Source organism: Planococcus citri, chromosome 2 (genome assembly GCF_950023065.1).
Source record: "Planococcus citri chromosome 2, ihPlaCitr1.1, whole genome shotgun sequence".
Lineage (NCBI taxonomy): Eukaryota > Metazoa > Arthropoda > Insecta > Hemiptera > Pseudococcidae > Planococcus > Planococcus citri.
In genome coordinates, this window is record NC_088678.1 from 67809802 (window position 1) to 67831239 (window position 21438).

At 33.5% G+C, this 21438-nt stretch overlaps 1 protein-coding gene and 1 long non-coding RNA gene across 4 annotated transcripts in view; one reads left to right on the plus strand and one right to left on the minus strand.

The window, feature by feature from the left end:
- LOC135837358 (uncharacterized) overlaps positions 1–21438 on the minus strand; it is a 294134-nt gene that overhangs the window by 148496 nt on the left and 124200 nt on the right. The window lies entirely within an intron of this gene.
- Positions 10292–21438, plus strand: part of LOC135837348 (uncharacterized) — a 34977-nt gene continuing 23830 nt past the window's right edge. The window contains exons 1-6 of one of the 2 annotated variants that reach the window (XM_065352582.1): positions 10292–10412; positions 12329–12486; positions 17555–17811; positions 18104–18337; positions 18632–19211; positions 21136–21341. In XM_065352582.1, the coding sequence (XP_065208654.1) occupies positions 12360–12486; positions 17555–17811; positions 18104–18337; positions 18632–19211; positions 21136–21341 (1404 nt within the window). In that variant the 5' untranslated portion in view covers positions 10292–10412; positions 12329–12359. Of the gene's footprint in view, positions 10413–12307; positions 12487–17554; positions 17812–18103; positions 18338–18631; positions 19212–21135; positions 21342–21438 lie in introns of those variants that run through there. The other variant, XM_065352584.1, reaches the window with a different exon arrangement.

The window sequence follows — 21438 nt, forward strand, 5'->3', positions numbered from 1 at the left end:
CGAAGAGCTTTTGAAAATTTACTATACACCAAGATCTACTACCTCACAAAAGTCCAAAATCAAAATGTTGCCTTATTGCAGGATCTTTCTAGGACGTTTTCGACATTTGTATTTTGTACCGGACTCTGAGCATATGTGATTCTCATATTTTACTTCATCTCTCTATCAAAAAAAATTTCAATGCATATTTGAAAAGAAAAATTCAAATTTTTACCCCCTCACCCCTTCCTCAATTTCTCAAGTAAGTGATCTTCCAAGATAAAAACGAATCTAGCTCGAACCATAACTGATCCTCCAAACTGAGCTTTTTCACATCCAGGATCCCTCAAAATTTTCAAATACATATAAATTTCTGTATTTTTTACTAGGTCTCTATCCTTCCCCCCTCTCAACCATCATTCGGTTTCGAGGACTAATCTCGTGTCTTTCAAAACCAACTGCTTTTTTTATGAGTACCTAAGTAAAAGAAATGATACTAAAAATCGCCCTAATGAATAACATTTTTCATTTTATTCTATTCAGTTTCAAAAGAAAATTTTCTCAAATTTATTTAGTTTTTGAGCAACTTAATGGAATATTTAGTTAATTTTCAACCAAAAATATGATTCATCGACTTTCACAATCGTTTTGCAGAATTTTCGAGAAGAAAAATGTAGAACTTTTGAGCCAAATGCAGGCTTTTTTTCGTTCTTCTTTTCATCACATATTTACTTACTTAAAGTTGGAAAAATTTGAACACCCAGACCATTTGACAAAATTTGACGGATTTTCAAAATAAAAAAAAACCACTACCTTTTTCATTATCCTTTTACAACGCTACGCTTTCAAAATCCTCTCCACTTTATACCCCCCCCCTCAATATACAAAGGTTGTCCGGAAACAACTGAGACTGGTGCTCGCGTTTGAACACCCTTTGAGCTAGCGACTTCGTTAGTATCTCATTCGAAAGCTCATCAAATTCTCTACAAAATGGTATAATAAATTTTTTTCCGGTGTCGCGTGAAAAAAATTACGGCGTTTCCCGCGCGACCAGTTAGTTGCCACCCTCCATCTTTTTTCAATCAGCTGTGATTCACGAACCACGTGGTCTATTGATAAAATTGAAAAACAGATCGATAGAGGATTATTTCCTCCATAACATACTAAAATTACAAGGTTTTAGCTGCATTATTTAGGGAGCAACGGCGAAGCGCGTTCGGTGTAGTGATAAAAATTTGTCAGTTTTTTGAGTGTTTTTTTCAGTTTTGTTAACACTCGACCGCATACTGTTATTCTCATGTCAAATTTCTTGGGAAAGTTCAAAATAACTGTTATGCCACATCCACAATATTCACTGGGTTCATCCCCGTGAGATTATTTGTTGTTTCCGATGCTGAAACATTTCCTTTGAGGTAAACAGTTTAATGAAGATGATAAAGTCGTCAGCGCATGCCGAAAGTTTTTCAAAATGCTCAAACTGACAAATTTTCAAAATTTTTTTGATAAATGGATTACCAGATGAATGCCGTGTATCGATAATAACTGCAACTATTTCAAAAAGCTATAAATTACGCCAATAATAAACGTTTTTTGAGCATTGTTTTTTTTTACTGATAAAAACTTGGAGGGTGGAACCCAACTGCTTGCGCGCGAAACGCCGTAATTTTTTTTCACGCGACACCGGAAAAAAATTTATTATACCATTTTGTAGAGAATTTGATGAGCTTTCGAATGAGATACTAACGAAGTCGCTAGCTAAAAGGGTGTTCAAACGCGAGCACCAGTCTCAGTTGTTTCCGGACAACCTTTGTATAAGAACATCCAAACAAAATTTAAGGGATCAAATTTATCACAGAAAAATTGCAAATTGGAAGAAAAAATGGATTTTAAACCAAAACGAAAGGATTGACAAACTTTTCAAGAATGAATATTAAACAATTATTGTAAGTTCTTATGAATTCTTAAAAAATATATCGCGTTTCCAGGTTTTTTCATATTTTTTTTAATTTTTTGTTGAAATTTTCACTGAATTCGTCACAGCTCTTCCACTAATTTTTTTACTGACCATTTTTCTGATCAATCGATCGATTGATTGATGAAAGGATTTCCATTCATTATAGATATTTTGACGTACACAAACATCAATTTTAAGTTTTCAAAAATCAAACAAAAATTTGCCTTATTTTTCATGAAAAAAAAAACACAAAAAAATTAAAAATTTGATCAAACTGAAGCTTAGGAATCTGAACATTGATCTAACGCCTATTCTCGATCCCTCGAATCAACTAGTCGTAGATTTGGGTCATTCAAAAATAAACCTTCAGTAGATTTCTAGAATCGTCCACTTTGAAAAATGTTAATTTTAATTTATGTGTGAAGGGTCCGAATGAATTCAGCACCTCTAAGAACTCAGATCTATTGTTTTTGGTGACCATTTTGACTGATTGAGGTATAAATTTTGAAATCGGTTTCCGCCATCGCCAGTTTAAATTCACATTTTTAGGGTAGGGGTATTTTACGAACACTGAAAAATCAATGCAGGTTTCAGAAAATGATTCAAAGCTGCGATCAATTCGTTTGAGTAGGTAGTCAAAAATAAAATTTAAGCCAAATTCAAACTTTCTATTTTCATAAAATGAGCCAAAATTGCATTTTTAAAAATCGAAATTTTTTCTCGTGGTGTATTTTTCAGATGTTGCTTTGATGTTTCTTAGCCATATGGACACAGGACAAAAACATTTTCAGCTACTTGAGATATTTTCTGCAATAGTTTTTTTTGTTTCAAATTTTGTTCAGAGACTGAGAAATACCTATGTAGAATAAAAATTTATGGAAAATTGAAAAAAAAAACTGGTGAATAACTATTTCTGATGCCTCCATTCACACTTAGGAAACCCTAATGAAAGAAAATGTTGGTCGACTAAAATATCCAGGTCCAAGACGTAAAAAAAAACAGCAATTCTGCCTATTTTATTTTTTAATGAGATGGACAATTGGACATGAAAATTAAGTTTATTCCTGAAAGTTTCAAAAGTGGTTTCTACTTAACTCTTTGTAAAGCAAAAATGTCTCTGAAAAATGACAATTTTGGAAAAGGAGAAGATGAAAAAAATTAGAGAAAATATTGTCAAATTATGCCAAAAATCAAGCTGATGGAAAGCACATTGGTACCAAATGCCTCTAATTTTACGCAGTCCTTCTCTTCTTTGATTTATTTACGAGTACATTAAAAAACTTTCACATTTCGATTAAAATTTTCATTCCCAAAACCAAACTATAAGGGAAATTTTGCATCAAATTGGCGTTTTTTCTAAACGAAATGGGCTCATAAAAAGCGCGTATTTCACTCGGATTATCATTCTGTAAAAACTGTTTTTAAAATAAAAATATTATCAAACATTTCAGAAATTTTTGAACCTCTCCCCCTCCCCAGAATTGACTCACTCTCGAGCTTCAGCTTTTCTCCTCATGATATAACAGCACATAAAACTTGAGCCACCCTCGTCCCTCCCTCGCAACACCAGTCATTCAGGTCACCACCTCTATCGCGAAAATCGCTCGCATCGATCAGCAAGTATGTATATACGAGTAATTTCCTCGCAAAATCAATTCGAAGGGGGATAAAGACAGGAGGTTCACAATATACACCGAGACCGCGAGGTAAAGCAGCAAGTTAACCGATAAATCATCTCACCAAGCGGGTTATTTGTCATCGAAATAGCGCCTAAATAAAGGGACAACGAAGAATTGCCAACTAAACAGGGGTGGGAACCGGTGAAAGGGGGAATATAAGAATAAAAAGAGTTATATCGGAGGCTGGTTAAAAATAAAAAGTAATTACTGTTTTTAATACGCGAGCAATCGCACACAGATACGAGGTACATAGTACAAATAAAAGAGGAATATAAAAGTTAATATCGTTTTTCCATACCGTATGTGCGGTTTTCCAGAACCATGCAGCGAAAATATTAACAGATGGTCGAAACAAGTTTTGCAAATCGGGTATTTACCCATCTAGCAAAACAGCCACAGTACGAGAGTCGGGTGAATTGGCCGATTTTATTGCAGAATTCGGGATTACTATTATATGTTATATCGTACGTATGTATAGATGCAGAATCATACACGACTATAGGATATAGGTATTGTTAAATACGAGAGTGTACGCAAACTCAACATTATAGGTACGTACGTAAAGAGAAAGACTTTTCAATTTTCACAAAAGGTAGAAAAAATTAAAATAATTAGTTTTAAAATTTAATGAAAAGAGGAACCAAAAATATTTTAAATCATAAAAAAGCTAGATAAAAATTTCCATTTAAACAATAATCAGTTGTTACCTACATTTCGTAATTAAGTTGGTGGATGAGCAAAATTCTTCATTTTGATCTACCAAATGACATTGGGGATGACGCGTTCTCGAAATAATTAAAAAATTGCACATTGAACTCTGAAAATCACGTTGAAAGTGAGTTGAAAAATACAATTATGTATAATGAGGATCATATTATTGATCACTTCTACCGGCCGCTTTTCATCATTCAATTGAAGTTTTTTCAGTCTATTCATATAAGTGTGGAAGAAGAGAGAAAGAGGGCCCAGAAATGTTGACCTTTAATTTTCATAATTTATTCCAAACCGATTTTCATCAATTTCTTAACATATTTTTCAAAAATTCTTCGCCAATTTGAACTATAATTTTTTTTTCGAAACCTAACCAGTTTTTCTTTCCTTATTAAAAAAATCTATGGTACTTAAGAAATGCTTTTTTCAAGAAAACATTTAAGGTTCAGAGGTTCCCCTAGAAAAGAGAAGGAATTTTCGAAGAAATCGCGTTTTTTCACTCTTGTCATCGCTACTCAACCTGTTTTGAGACTTTTGAGGTTCTACTATGATCGGTTGAAAATTTGCAAATCGCATATTTTTGGATGAATTTGTGTATTGAAAATTTTGTTCTTCTCCAATATTTCGCATTGATTAAGCCAAAATATCGAAATTTATTATTCCTGAAACTGGGGAGATATTTTGAAAGGCAATGGTGCCAACTTTTTATTCATTACTGAACATTTCTAGAAATCGAAAAAATTTCAAAAGTTTTTGGCTATTTTTCTGTATTTTGCAATTGGCAATAATGGTTCAAAAATTTGGCACGCCTCCGTTCCAAAATATTTCCCCTGTTCCAGAAATTATATTTTTCGATGTTTTGATATGATTATTGCGAAATATTGTAGAACACAAATTTTCAAAACACGAATAAACAGGTTGGGTAGCGACATGAGTGAAAAAACACAATTTTTTCGAAAATGCCCTCTCTTTCAAAACCCATTTCTCCTCTCCTTGGGCACTTCCGGAGCAAAAATGTTTTCTGAGTGACATTCAACTCAAAGTGAAAGAGTTACTTTTCCTAAATTAGAAAGTTGAGTCGATTAATTTGAAAAATTGTAGAGTAGTATTCTTTTGATATGTTATACGAAATATGTACTCTAAAATAGGCTAAGTACCCTGAAAATTTCATACAAATTGGTTGGTTACTTATTGAATAATACACTGTCAAAGTGAACTTTAAAATAATCAGGTATTTGACATTTTGATGCTATTTTGGGAACCCCTGCTATACGTACTGACGAAATTCTACGGAAAAGCGCAAACGATGTATTTTTTTCAATCGTTTGCGCTTTCGTTAATAACAATTGGAAACGCAAACAATTATTTGCCCCAAAAATTATACCCGTACAGATGTAATTTTTTATGATTCTATTTATTTTGTACAAGATGTTATTATTTTGCGGTTCAGCGTTTATGCTGTTTCACGCGATCATTTCGATAAAAAAAAATTATTATGTACAATGTACCTATGTGTTATAATTTACAGCAAATTTCTGACAAATGAATAATATCATTTCGCTAGGGAATATAATAATATGATGAAAAGGTAATCAACGAGTTATTAAATCAGGATTTCCGCCCTGCTGTTATTTTTGGATAATTTCACGTAGGTACTCAACTCACATATGACTCAAATTAAGTACGATGGAAAACATACCACAGGATACAAAAATTTCTGCCAAATGAATAATATCATTTCGCTAGGGAATATAATAATATGATGAAAAGGTAATCGACGAGTTATTAAATCAGGATTTCCGTCCTGCTGTTATTTATGGATAATTTCACGTAGGTACTCAACTCACATATATGACTCAAATTAAGTACGATGGAAAACATACCACAGGATACAAAACAAGTACCATATATGTACATAAAAAGTAGCACTTCCTCGGAATCAGTTCGAGATAATAAAAATAAAATAACTCTGCAGGAAATAATCACCTTCCAACCACCATCCCAACCGCTTTATAAAAATTTCACAGGTATAGCAATTCTCTGATGAGTAACATTTTGCGCAGCAAATCGACCTCAAACAGGAAGACCATAATGATGTGGATATTGAATCTGAATATCCGCCCAGCAGCTATTCGATCATGATTAGGATACGTAGTCCACGTTGATCGAAAACAGACGAGACGATGCTAGTGAAGGTCATATTACATATGTATTTTCTAGGTGTCGGTCCAGGCTCCAGAACACGTCACATGAAATCCATCTCGTGTTCAGAATATCAGAATATTATTGTAAGCTTTCGTAAGAATTGAAAGATCTTCTGTTTTGGACCGTTTTTTTCTATTCCCACCACCTTCGTGATACTCACACACATTACGACAAGGTTCGAATAGAAAAAAAAAAGAACGACAAAAAGTCAAAGGCCATCGTTTTCAACTTGGCTGATAAAATCCAGCAGTTGATTCGCGGTCGGTAACAATCATTTTATCAATCGTATCAATTCAATTAAACTAAGTGCATTCACGGTGGTTTTTGCTCGTTCGTCCGAGTTAATTTATTACGTGTAAAGCTTTCGGCTTTATAGTGCCAAAAGCATTTCGAACATACTGGCAATTTAATACTTTTAACTCGACTTACGTTTTACCACATCGAGTCGATTAGGTACTTTGGTAAATACATTCGGCTATACAACGAGAAACAGAGTAACAAAAAAAAGAGATTTTTTCCGTGTAAATGTGTGGTATAGCTGTTTACCGCGGATGTGGTGGCGTCGTATACGTATAAAACCCAACTAAAGAGATTGAAAGTAAACACCAATCACAAAACAAGAGGGTTGCTGGTTACCACAAATAGGGAAAAAGTCGAATTTATTTTACTACGTACTAACATGATCAGCTATACGACGAGAACGGCTGCTAGCTTTAACTCTTATCGACCAACACGGTGGATATAAATTAATTCGATTTCGAGGTGATTAGACGACCACGAGCGGTTAAATCATTTCTGTTCACGAATTTTATAATCGGTAAAAACATGCTTGACGATGAATCATTTTTTGAAAGTCCCCCCCCCGCCCTCGCTTCAAATGAAAAAAAGCCAAAGAACATTGAATAGTAAGTCATAGAGTCCATTAGGTACTTTTCGGGCACAACATTTTCGAAAAATTTCTCAAAAATGGTCTAAAAATGCGATGAGACAGCTACGGTACGTACATTTCAGGGAATCGTTTTTCCAATTACATAAATCGAGATTCCTGGGGTTTGTGTGCGATTTTGAGTCTGCGCATTCAAAACAGTATTTTTTGATCCCAAAATGTTTTATGAAAAAAAATATCTTTGTTTATCAATGTTATCAAACTCTAAGAAACTGGACTTGAACAATTCAAAAAAACGACTTCCAAAGTTTCAGCTACCTACCTACATAAATTATAATCGCATTTTCAATCATTCTTGGAAAATGTTTTATAAATTTGGGCCCAAATGACTCGAAATCATCCCCAAATTACAGAAAACTCGTCTTGTGACTAAAAAAGACGATTCCCAATATTCTAGTTGCCCAATCGAATTTTTTGACCACTTTAGTAGGTATCTAACTATCTACAATTTTTTTTTTCAAAATTTTAGACTAAAAAAATACTCCTTCCGATGCGCAGACTCAAATCCGCGCAGACCCCAAGAAACTCGACTTGTGACTAGAAAAGACGATTCCCAAAGGTGCAGATGCCCAATTCCATTTTTCGATCACTTGAAAATTTTGGCCTCAAAAAGTATCATTTCAGACGTGCAGACTCGAATAAATCGTGCCCGAACTCCAAGAAACTGTATTTGTGACTAGAAAAAAATGATTCTCAAAGTTGCAGCTAGCCAATCGCATTTTTGACAATTTTTTGGTAACTTTTTGAAAATTTCGACCCAAAAAAGTACTTTATGGACTCTATAACTTTTAGACGCTTGATATGTTATGAGGATTAATTTTTCACGATTTTTTTGGCATATTCTTTCATTTTTTTTAGGCGTAATTGTCAAAAAATGGAAATTTTGAGACCTTTAGACCTCTATGAGGTTGGCAGATTTCCAATTGGGCTGCTATAAATTTTGTGGCGGACTATATCCCAGATGCTCTGTCGTTTTTAAAAAAATTAAATCAAATCGGTTACAGCACACTTGTGAAGTTCCATTGTTATAGTAGGTATTACGTTTGTGGTGCTATTTTTTAAGAGAGAATTGGGAAGCCAGAAACGAACGTGCAAGAAGTGGCGAGCGACTACCTGAGAAATGTTGGACGGAACTTCTATGAGGAAGGCATTTTTAAACTTGTGTTACGCGAGTACAAATGTATCTAGGTACTCGGTGATTGCGTAGAAAAATCGTAAATTGAGTCTAGTTTTCGAAAATATGTAAACTTTTATCGAAATATTCATTTTTACACGACTTATGGCAAATATGAACTTATTTATAGACCGTCCCTCGTAGCACACTTGAGCTTAATCAAGTATGTGGTAAGTACTTGTACATAAGTGTACCAGATTGTGTTCAAAATTGTATGAAAAACAAAACTAACTTACTATAGGTATTTGCTAGTTTCCAATCTCAAGTGTGAATGATGATTGTGCATTATTTACCTGAAACAAAGAAACAAGATGATTTGCAAATTAGTTAGGTAAGTAATTAATTATTCATCATTTAATACATATTTCATCTAACAATAAGATTCAGGATGATAACATATTGAAATTTAGGCCTCTGAGGCTCTGACTTGATTACGTGATAAGGCTAATATCAGCTGATACATATTCATCTACCATGTATAGTTTTCCCTGTGTTTTAGGCTCTTGTGGTTGAAGTTTACGGTTGATTTTGTTATTATTGGTAATACCTATTTCTTTGTGGTCAATTTAGATGATAACTGTTCATTTTTTCGAATCCAATTCCCCAAATTAAATTTCTCCGGAAGCTAAAATTCCGAAAACTTCCCCAAATCTAATTCTTTATGGGGCACATTTCAACTGCTGGCGCGTTTTGAGGGCCTCTTTTGAAACAAGTGAGACAAAGTGTATTTTTCGGACCCACTTTTGTTCTAAGAAAAAATGCACCAGAACTTCGCAATAGGTAGTACGCGAGATTGACAGCAACAACTCTAGAAATCTTCTTTCTTGATCATATTCCACTACCGTCGTTTTTTAATAGCCACTTTCGCTACGAGAGAGAGAAAAAAGGCACATTTTCAGAGTCGTAAGTTTCTCTTCAAAAAAAGTGCCTCAAAGGCCAAAAACTCGTAACCTGAAAACACCATCCCGATTCATATTTTTCTTCCTGGAATTTCAGGAATGATATGTTCGACGACAGAGAAGATCCTCGGGACACAATACTCGTATTGCTTCATAGGTAAGTAGTTTATTTCAGGTGAAAGTAATTCTGGTTCCTGAGCTTTTGGTGTTTCGAGTTCAAGGATGCGGGGTAACAATATTATGGGATTTTGACTTTCGGGGAATTTTCTTTGAGGGGACCGGATTCGGGCGAATGCCCGAGTCTCGATTTTTATATTTTTGCTATTTATCGCGCAACAGGCCGTGTTTATCAGCTCTTGTCACTTGCCATGGAAATATTTGGTTCACTACCACAAAGAAGTACTTTCTTAATAACTTCAAAAAAAATGTTATAATAAGGTAACGCTTTCGTGAGAACTTATTGAAAAATAAAGGTAGGTATCGCAAAAAATGCACAAATACAAATGAAACAGGAAGGCGACTCATTTTCCACCAAATTAAAACAGAGAGCAGCGTATGACAATTTTTCAACGGTATCAAATTAACAAGCTTCAACTCAGCATTAACCAACATTTTTGATAATTCACAATCAAAATCAGCTTATCACTATGATGTATTTCCAGATGAACATACGTCTTTATCAATTTTTTACATTTTTGCAACAGATAAAATAATTTTTAGGGAATTATAAATTGAAAAAAGGAACGGTCAGTTAGGTTAATGATTTAGTTCAAATGTATTTCTCTCTAATTTTGGTTGTGTGTACGTTCGCGACTTTTATTGATGGCTTAGATAGACTTGGAGTATAGGAGCATTGCATTCTTAGGTAAGATTGTTTTTAATTTTATATCTATTATTCAGGATGGTTTTGTTTTTTCGATTGAAACGTCATTACTTTTCTCATTATTTTTTCACATAATTTTCAGAAATCCAACTGAACACAAATTTGTGGGTATTTTTAAAATTACAAAAAATTATTACATGCACATTTATTTAATTTTTTGTACTTACTGCTAGAAAAAGAATGGTCATTGTTTTTACATTTAGGCACAGATTTTTTTTTTGGATCTTTTTGCTCCTCGCCAGAAGTTGTTGGTTTTTTCTGGGGAGGAGGAATTCTGAAGATTTGACAGATTACCTAATTAAAAAGTGGTTTTGGGAGCCCCAAAGATGACAAAAATTTACGTGTCAGAATTCAATATCTTTCAGTCTATCAAGTAAATGTTGTGACCTCTCCGTACAGACCCTTCACAAATGGGCATTTTTAAACATTTTATTTATTTTGTTTCCACAAATATCAAACAGTTAAATATTAGTCCAAATTAGAATACGCACTACACCAACCAGGCCAACCCTCCGATTATCAACTGGTGCCTAACCTTCTTCTCCTATTAAATTAAATACTAGATAAATTAGGTCTGATCAGATGTAGGTAATCAAATTATGGTAAGATCCTATGAGGTCTCTCCTTTGGATCTGATTAAGTCAAAACAACTCTAATACGATTAAAACTGTGATCCGACTAGATCTGATCAGATCAAATTCAGTCCATGAAATGACCGGGTCTGAACAGATCCACATTTTTTTTACGATTTCCGAATCTAATTGCTGGCTTATTTCCTTAAGATTTCCCTGAACTTTCAATCTTTATTTAGGCCTTGTCTAAAAAATAAGAAACCATTTTATTTTCATGATGAAAATATTTTTGAAAAAAAAAATTGTTGAAAAATTGTTAGAACCAGTTTTGTTGTCAAATATTGAAAAACAGAAGTGCAATGCACGTAATGCGCTCTTTTCGTAAGAGGAGGTCCGAAAATCACAGAAATTTTAATTTTGAGACATGAAATGTAATATACATATTTTTTTAAAATGCAAAAAAGTACTATGTTGATTTTTGGAACCTCCCCCAATTTCGCGGGGGGGGGGTCATAAAATCAAAATTGCACCTTCGTCGTAGTTTTTCTGTAAACTAGTCGTCGAGAGCTTTCAATTGAAAAAAAAAACAGTTTTCTAGCTTTAATGAGGGCCGACGAATGAAAATTTGGTGAACTTTCGTCTTCACCTTTATACTAATTATTTTCGAAGTTGAAATTATTGCTTTTTTGTGATAGAATCACATCGATGAAATTTCAGTGTTGGGTAAAACAAATAAGTTGATTATAATTTTTTTCATTTCCGGATGCTTTTTCCTCTTTCTCGATTTATTTATTTACATATTTACTTATTCAGTTTTATTTACAAGAGCATCAGCGTTACAAATGATTTTAGCCATAAGTAGACAATCATCAACTCCAGTCTTAATTGTAAGCCCATTCAGCAAATCCATTCAGTTTCTACTACAACTCTTTTGCATCCCTACCATTACCAATGACCTGAATTTGCTCTTAAAGCCATTTGCATACACATGTAGTACAAAACACCGTCGTCGCTATTTTCCAATATTTCATTCACGAGTACATACCTACAGTTGGCATTGAAAAAAAAATGGGACCTAAAACCGCATTCCCCGACTGTGAATCCATTTTTATGAAAAATAATGTGAGAGAATGACCTACTGCGGTTAAGGAAAAATCGGGCTTGAAAAGCATCGGCGCGGCGCATCGCTTTGCGATGTTTTTCTCTGACTCTAGTTTAAATGTTCAATTTGGAAATCATCAATTTTTTATGAACAATGTGTACCTATACCTACTTTTTATTTAGGTAATTTGATTCATTACGCGGTTGACTCCAGTTCATTTCTAGGTTGTGTACCAGATGAGACAGTTTTCAAGAAATGAAAAAAAAAATTGCAATTTTTTTCCTTTCACTAATAATTATGGTCAATTTTCCAACATTCGGCTCGGGGACAGAAGAATCGGAAGAAACGGAAGAAACGGATGAAACGAATGGAATACAAAACGGTATAAACTGGTTCAGCGTATCTCCTCTAAGAAAAAATATGTCCCAGAGAATTGGCGACAGAAAGGAGGGGATGGAAACCACTTCTATGTTATACGCCGGATTAGAAACCTTAGCCAGAAAGCGACGTAGCGAAGTGGTTTTGAAGGGAGGAGGGGCAAAACTCCTAAAATTCCAAACCAATTCAACTGAAAATTTGGGTGAAAAAACAGAGTATTTACGTACGTAAGTTACAAGTGGTGAGGGGATTATATCGCGACATTTTGCAACCAAAAAATTTTGAAAAGCTAGTTAATTTGTAGGTACAGAAAAAAACGAAAAATGCTATGCTTTATCTTTTGAGTTTGAGTATTATGAGTATTTCTAGAATTTTTCTGTTCAATTTTCATAATCTTGAAATTTGTTAAGCAGTATTTTGAATGACTCGAGGGAAGCGAAGGCAAAAGTTTTGGAAAATTTATGATTTGAAAAATACATAGAATAATACGAGTAACAACATAAGTTTTAATGAAACAATTCGATTTTTTTGATCTCAACACTTTTCAAATTTCATAAAATTTTTAAAAATTGCAACTTTGTACATAGAAAAGAACCAAATTACCCCGAGCGAAGCGAGGGCAAAAGCTCTGAAAAGTTTGTAGTTTGCAAAGTAGAACAAAACGGGTGCAATTTATCGTTACTTTAAAAAAGGGGGTTTAGCACGATAACAGTAGTGGGTTATCACGATAAATAAGTATTCACGATGAAAAAGAGGATTGCACGATAAAAAAGTGTATTTCACAATAAAAAAATGTATTGCACGATTTCTTAAAAAACGAACGATAAATTAAGTGGTATCCACGATAAATATGATGGTAAGAACAATAAAAAATAAACAATTTCCACGAGAAGTTTTTGACAGAATGAACGATAAATAAGTGATGTCCACGATAAATAAGGATAAATAAGTGATGCCCACGATAAATAAGGATAAACGAACGCCAAAAAGTATAAAATTTTTGCGAGTGAATAAAAAATGAAGTGTTCTGGTAGGTGCCCATTTCAATAAAGCTTCACGAGATAACGCCGGACGACCTTGTTTATGTTTTTGACCCAATGGGATGGATTTTGCTGCCAAGGGAGAGTTGAAATTCGGTAAATTTTCACCTGAACCTAATACTTTTTCTCAAAATGTCCCGATTCTCCTCTAATGGACTTGGAAAAATCATAGATTTTTAATGAAATAAAATTACAAAAAATTCTATTTTTCACCTATTCGATGGCCTTTGCACCCCCTTCTGGGGCCCCATTTGGGTTTCGAGCCAAAATAACGTCAAAAATGAATTTTGGAGCCCAAAAAACGTACATATCAATACCATACTCGACTTTTTCATAAATTTATCCCTTTGCATCCCCTCCTGGGACCCCCATTTGAGGTTCGAACCAAAAAAACGACAAAAATGAATTCAGTGCCTCAAAATACCTGTGTATCCAAAAGATTGACGTCCAAATGTGCATTCATTTCTGAAATATGATTTTTGACACCCCAAAAAATGATTCTGTCCCACTGTGTACCAGCGTTTTCTTTTGTCAATGAAAAATATCGTGTTTATCAATGAAAATTATTGGGCTAACAACCTTTTTCAATGGTTGAAAAATGCTGTGCTTACCATCTAAACTACCTTTACTAAGCCACGTTTTATCGTTCAAAGGGTTATCGTGCTAACCACCTTTTTTATCCTTCGATTATATATTTCCCGAACAAAACATCAATTTCAACGTAAGAATTCAGTTTTTCTGATCTCAACTTTTTAAAAAATTTTATCAATACGGTTTCGTGAAATTATAAGTGTGAAGAAAAGAAACCAAATTAGCCCGAAAATGAAACAAGGGCAAAAGTTTTGGAACATACATATATTGTCAGTATAAAATATATGGGATGATTTGCTGAATGGTATAAGTACATAAGATGTGCTAAGAATGCAAGACAAATGTGGATAAATGAATTTCAGACATTTTTCCAGATTATAGACACTTTTCTAGATTATAGAATAAAATGTATGATATAAAACATGCAATTTCATACAAATGATCCATACATGAGCATGTGGGGGACAATTTTTTAGTATGATCATGTATGAAGTCGTCATACATGATCATGTATGGCCAAGTTTGAACTTTTTTCCCCGGGTTTTGATTTTTTTTTTTTTAATGTTACAAAGTATACGCGTTTTTGAATGTTGATAAACATTATTTTGAATACCAATGATGAATAATTTTAGATGAATTGATACGTAATTTATTTAGGTTTTACTATGAATATAGGCATTTGAAAAAAAAAACTCAGCTAAAATTTTGGTATGAAGTGTGAAAATTAAAAAAAAGAATAACTTTTTTTTGCCAAATTACCGGATGAAAATTTTTCAATGTTTTTATTTTCATCTTCAATTTTTTTTATACCCTACAGGTTATAGCGCAAGTCCTACAAAAACAATCTGAATTTGGATATTATGTGAAATGTGTGTCGATTTTTTCCCACAAATTGCGTCATTTTCTCATATCCTCAAATAAGAAACGAGTTTCCTTTGATTTTTTTTTTTAGTAATTCTTGCCGTGATTTTTAAAAAATGTTCGCCGAAGTTTTTGTTTTTTAATTGGGTACCTACTTATCATAGTTGACTATGAAATGTCAGTCTACATATTGGTGAAATATTTCAAAAATGCAAAAATATTAATTTTTTAGGTTTCTGCTTTTGTTTAAAACAGCGGTGACATTTTTTCAATGTGTTTCACTCGTAAAATTATAGCACAAAAAATGGTATTTCTCGTCAATTCGTAAACAAATTGCGGGGGAGAGAAATTTTGTTCAAATGTTCGTCTACACATTGGTAAAATTTCTCAAAAATGCAAAAATTTTCATTTTCTAGGTTTCATGATGGTACTTTTGCAATAAGTGTTTTAAAACTTTGTAATTTTTTTCTCGAAAATGAAAAAAAACTCCAGTCTAATTTTTTGATATGTTATTCTACATGAAAAGGACTAAAACTGAGATTTTTTCAGAATTTTTACTGGAGGAGATCACGTTTATATTTAAATTATAGGTTTTTTAATCAATTTTTTTAGGTTTTTGAAAGAGGCAATACTGATTTTGACATCATTCTTCCTCGATTACCGTCTAAAAGTACATACTACAATTTGAAAAAAGTTCAAAATTCTATACGACGTACAACCGGAGCAATTTGCAACTGAAATTTTCCATTTTAACCAATTTTGGAGAACTGTGAAGCCCCACAGCTTCGCCAAAAAAAATCGAAAAAATGTTTGGTTTGCGTCATTCGTCATCGTTTGATGACCTCTAAACATAGTCTGATCTTGAAAAAAAATCAAAGATCTCTAGTGCAAAAATCTGCCGATTGGCATGGAATGACCCAAAATTCTTTTAGTTACTATAGTTGACTGCAAACCAGGTGCGGATTTAAGGGGGGATTTAGGGTGTATACACCCCCCCCCCAAATATTTTGAAAATTTGAGATTTGTCAGCAAAATTGACAATTTGCCAACAAAATCAATTTTTTTTACAAACTTTTAAAAATGTCATTGGTGGAAAACTAACTTTTCATATCAAAAATTACTGCTGTTTTACTTGTTGAAACCACAAACTTTCAAAAACTTTTGCCCTCACTTCCCTTGGGCCACTTTTTAAGTAGAGATTTCACGAAATCTATGATTGAATTTGAAAAATGTCGAGATTAGAAAGACTGAATTCCTTCATTAAAATTGATGTGAATTCAAAAATTAATAGAAAAATTCTAGAAATACACGTACAAGTACATAATACCCAAACCATTTAAACACAGTGCGAATTTTTCATTTTTTCTGAACAGAGCCACTAACTGTTCAAAAACATACAAAAATGGTCGTTTTTTGAACCAATTTTTTCAAATTACCTAACATTTCAATTTTTCATGTCCAAAATCAAATCTGGTTGTGCTCCTTATTCTTCCATCAAAATAAAAATATACCCCATACCCAATAATTTCTGTATTATGTCACTGGTATTTAGCACGTTGAAATTGTGATTTTTGTCGGCAAAATGACATGACCCCCCCCCCCCCAAATAGCATGACTTCGATCCGCCTCTGACTACAACTTACTATGTTGACTACAAAACATCTCATATATCCTATAAAAATTCATACATTTCGAGTTCAGACTATGATCATACATGGTCATACATGTTCATTTTTTAAGAAATGTCCCCGCATTTACACATGATCATGGTTACACTAAATCATACTTGATCATACTTGGTCATACATGTCATGTATGATCATGTGGGGGACATTTTTTCAATATGAGCATGTATGGAAACATCGGGGTGTGTTTGATCAAAATTGATCATGTATGATGATGTATGCTCGAACATACATCATCATACATGATCAATTTCGATAATGTATGGCCAAGTTGGAACTTTTTTCCCCGGGAAACTCTCTCTCCATTCCTGACAGCCCCTCCGAAATAGAAAAATTTATTACTCTTGTTAAAAAAACACAACCTGACAAACTCAATATAATCTGACGTAGGGTGTAATAATGTATCTAGTAATTATAAACATCCCCCCAAAAAAATTCCAAATGCAATTATAGGTTTCTTAAAATTGTAACTTAGCAGAAGAGAATCAAATTGGCCCGATCGAAGCAAGGGTTAACGCTTTGGAAACTTCGTAATTCGAAAATTAAAACATCAAATTTAGTGTAAAAACTCTATTTTTCTGATCTTAACATTAAAAATTTCATCAATGGTTTCTTGAAATTTTAAACGCGAAAAAGAGAACCAAATTGGCCCGAGCGAAGCGAGGACGAAAGCTCTCGAAAAAAATGAGAATTTTGAGAATAGATGGGTAATTTTGTCGGCAAATGAAGGATTTTTCCGACAAAACTAGAATCTGGATAAAATTTCACACTTTTTTCCGGCTGCCCCGTACGCCCATCCCCCTAGCTTCGACTATGACATTAGCTTAGGCTGAGGTGCACTCCGATGATTTATCAACGAAGAGAGTTGTTTTTCAGCATTACTTCATTCCCTTAGGTGTTCCTGACATTGGTGAATTTGATTTGACCGAATTTCAAATGAGTACTTTCCGTGAGATTATCCTATTATTTAAACAGGCGCTTGGAAAAAATCTGTATGAAGAATTATTCTTGCATAACGGAACAACGAAAATACATTCGGAAATCATCAACTTCAACAACTTGAAAATATCTTTCGAGATTTTCACAACCAAAGACGATACGTATTTTTTATATGCCGACGAAATCTCATGCGATCCTCGCAAATATCTCGTGGTAAGTAAATACATACTAGGTATGTAAGTAGGTAGGTAGGACAGATAACTACTCGTCAAGACAAAAATTTAATACTTCCAACTCAAAGTAAACTGAGTAGGTGTTAGGTTCCTACGTGAATTCGGTAAAAATTCGAGATACTTATATCTTTTTTGCTTATATGCATTTATTCATTTCTTGTAGGTCTACTAATGAGTAGAATATGTAATTTCATTAACATTCGTCTCAAATCCCTTTGAATACCTACGTGTAATGTTCACATAGGTAAGTACGTATGTGTTACTGCTTGCAGATTAAATTGAAACAAAAGAAAAACGATCGGGATAAAATGATGAAAGTAACAGGAAACCTGAAATATCATCGATCAGAAAATTCCACCCAAACATGCCGAGTAACCTTCAGTTTGGAATTCGAATTTTTGAGCATTAATATGAAATCCTACCATATGAACACAAATGATATACAGAAAACCAGAAAAAAGCCTTTGATTCCTAGGAAAAAAATCGCAGAGGATGCGCATATGAGGGTAATTGTTGAATATAATATTCTTTATGTTACTTATTAGGTAAATGAAATACGAGTACAAAGTCAAATTCTTTTAAACGGCGATAGGTAAGTCAAAAATTTGAAATAAAAAAAATAGGAATGACTCGAGGTTAAAATTGTTTAAGAAAAGGCCAAAATTTTTGCATTCTTACAAAACAATCCATACAAGCATTTTCAAACGTTAGGTACCTCATTAAGTTACCATTTTCAACCTATTCAATTTAAACTACGTACCTTACTTACCTAGATTGCTACAGTTCGGCTCAAATTTTAGATAACTGAATGGAAAGAATATTCATGCGATGACGTAAATGAAGAACAGCGACAATCCATTCGCGAAAATACGTCGCAAGCAATGATGTATTGGATAGGAGAACAGCTACTCGCAACGCAACTTCCATTTCAATCGATTCGCGATAAATGTCAGCACATGCAAAACATTTCTAATGAAATGAAAAACAGGAATTTTGTGCACCTCAAACCAAATCATACGACACCAGCTTCTCCTTTGAAGTCAAATTATAATGACATTATGATTCGTGGTTTACATGATTTCAATCTGCGTATGAATCAATTCGAGGATACGGTTCAATATGAAATGGAATTTCTTCATACTGAAATAACTTGGACACTTACTTCGATTTCTCAGAAAACATTTTATTTCATACCACGTCTAATCACTATGAATGGGAGTTGTACCGAGTTCACTATTAATGCACTCAGTATAAAATTGCATCAGAGCAAACTTCAGTACTTCGATGAACATGGAGACACGCAGATCACAAGCGCACCAGAAGATAAAATCAAGAATCTGGAGACGCTCATCTTGCATGAAATTGATCGAGAATTACAAAGTACATAAATTATTTCTTATTATCACTATACTTAGGTAATATGAGAAAAACCTTAAATACGGAATATAACGGATTTCCAAAACTGAGAGAGAATATTTCAGAATGCAATGGTACCAAATTACCAATCTTCTCGTCATCAACCCTTAAAGATCCAGACCTGTCTAGACGTGCACAAAAAAAATAAAATATTTGAGGAGAAAAAATTTTCAAACCCCAAATTCGCCCAAAAATAAACGACTTGTTGCAAAAAAAAAAAACAAAAAACAACAAAAAAAACATGTTCTTTGTGTAGCTTTCATGAAGAAATGAGCCTGCTGCAGACAAATTTTGAATTTTACGGGTATGTTGCAAGAAAGTAGACATAAAAAACAGCTCAACTTTGATTATTATTAACTTTTCTAATTGAAAATAAATAAAACATGCATCAAGTTTGGCCAATTGATAAAATACATACGTATTCATATCACTTATGAAAATTTTTCTTTTCTTTTTTTGATTTTTGAAGGCCTCAAAATGTGAAATTTGTTCAGTTCAAAATGAAAGACAAATTGGCCCGAGCGAAGCGAGGGCGAGAACTTTCGAAAATTTTCATTTCAAGATGCCTGAAAACAAGTTTTTTTTTTTGAATGCGAAGAGTGTTTATTTTTTGGTTTTTTAAATTTCAATATTGGAATGGATGTTTTTTTGAAGGAAGTTTACTCTTGAAAAAGAAAAGAGAACAGGCTCGAGCGAAGCCACGGCGGAAGCTTCTGAGAATTTGAGTTGCGAGAGGCATACAAACGAGTTTTTTATGTGAAGACGAGTAGCTTTTTTTTTGGCTTTTAAAATTTTAGAATATTTGAATTATGTTTTTTTTGAAGGAAGTTGATTTTGAAAAAGAAAACAAAACAGGCCCAAGCGAGGGCGAAAGCTCTTGTAAATTTTTATGTATTTCGAGATGCTTAAAAACGATGTTTTTTTCGTGAGGAGTTCATTTTTTGGCATAAAAACTTAATTTTTATAATCTAGAAATTTTCATGTTGCCTTTAAAAAAGAAAAGAAAACAAGCCCGAGCGAAGCGAGGGCAAAAGCTTTTGAAAATTTGCGTTTCGAGAAGTGAAAAACAGTGTTTTCCCTTCATTACAGGTCCCTATTCAAAATTTTCAATTGATCATTTTTTCAAAATTCCAGTGACTTTTTCCTGACTTTTCCAGGTTTTCCAGGTTTTCCAGACCTGTGGACACCCTGTAAAAACACAACCCTCTTTTCAAGTTCTACAATTTCAGTTCTTTACATTTTTTTTCAAGAATGTTTGATTTTACTGCAGTTTTGGAATTTATATCTGAAAAAATTTTGAAAACACAGGGCGAAGCGTTAAATTCGTTTACCTTTGCCTCAATTGTTCATTTTTTCAAAATTCAACTTCAAGAAGTTGATAGAATGACAAAAAGTGAATAAAATAGTTTCGTTTTGGTTTCATTTTCAGCTCAGAATCTTAGGCTAAGTATACAGTTTTGCCCAACAGGTTTATCTCAATTGTTTCAAATTTGACAAAGTTGTCTCTTCTCATATCTAAGGAACGTTTCATACGTCTTTTTTGAGCCAAATGTTCTGATTAAACAAAAAGTCGTTTCAATATAGGTAGTTGACCACTGTTGGTTTTCACGAACCGCATCGTCTTAAATAGAGCATATGAACCACTCATACTGATATGCTCATACGTAGTTACGTAATTCATTTTTGATTGGGAATCTCGTCAGTTCGAAAATGTCCTACACTCCTGCGATGACTGCTAACAAGTCATCCGAACCAAAACAATATCGCGGTACTTTGAAAAAAAAAGCAGCTCGTTGTCCAGTTCAAAATTTTTATCATCATTTTAGAGAGGCAGAAATATTGTACTCAAAACTCAATTTAAAATAAAACTGCAATTCTGTGTTTGCAGATAATACACCATGTGACACTACCGAAATCTTCACGAAAACCATTAGTGCAATACTTATTGCCTTTAAAACATACTCATATAAAAATGCATTCTATAATAGTGGAAGAAAAGCGATATATTTTTCCAGTATTACCAATAATAAAAAGGAAGATTCTCAGGATTTGAATATGAAACATGTAAAATGTTCATTTCACCACAGTTTAGAGGTGACTAACTACATTCATATACCTACTAATTTTTAAGTCATATCCTAATCACATACCAAATGCAACAATGTTTGGACCGGCACGGCAGTCTGAAGAC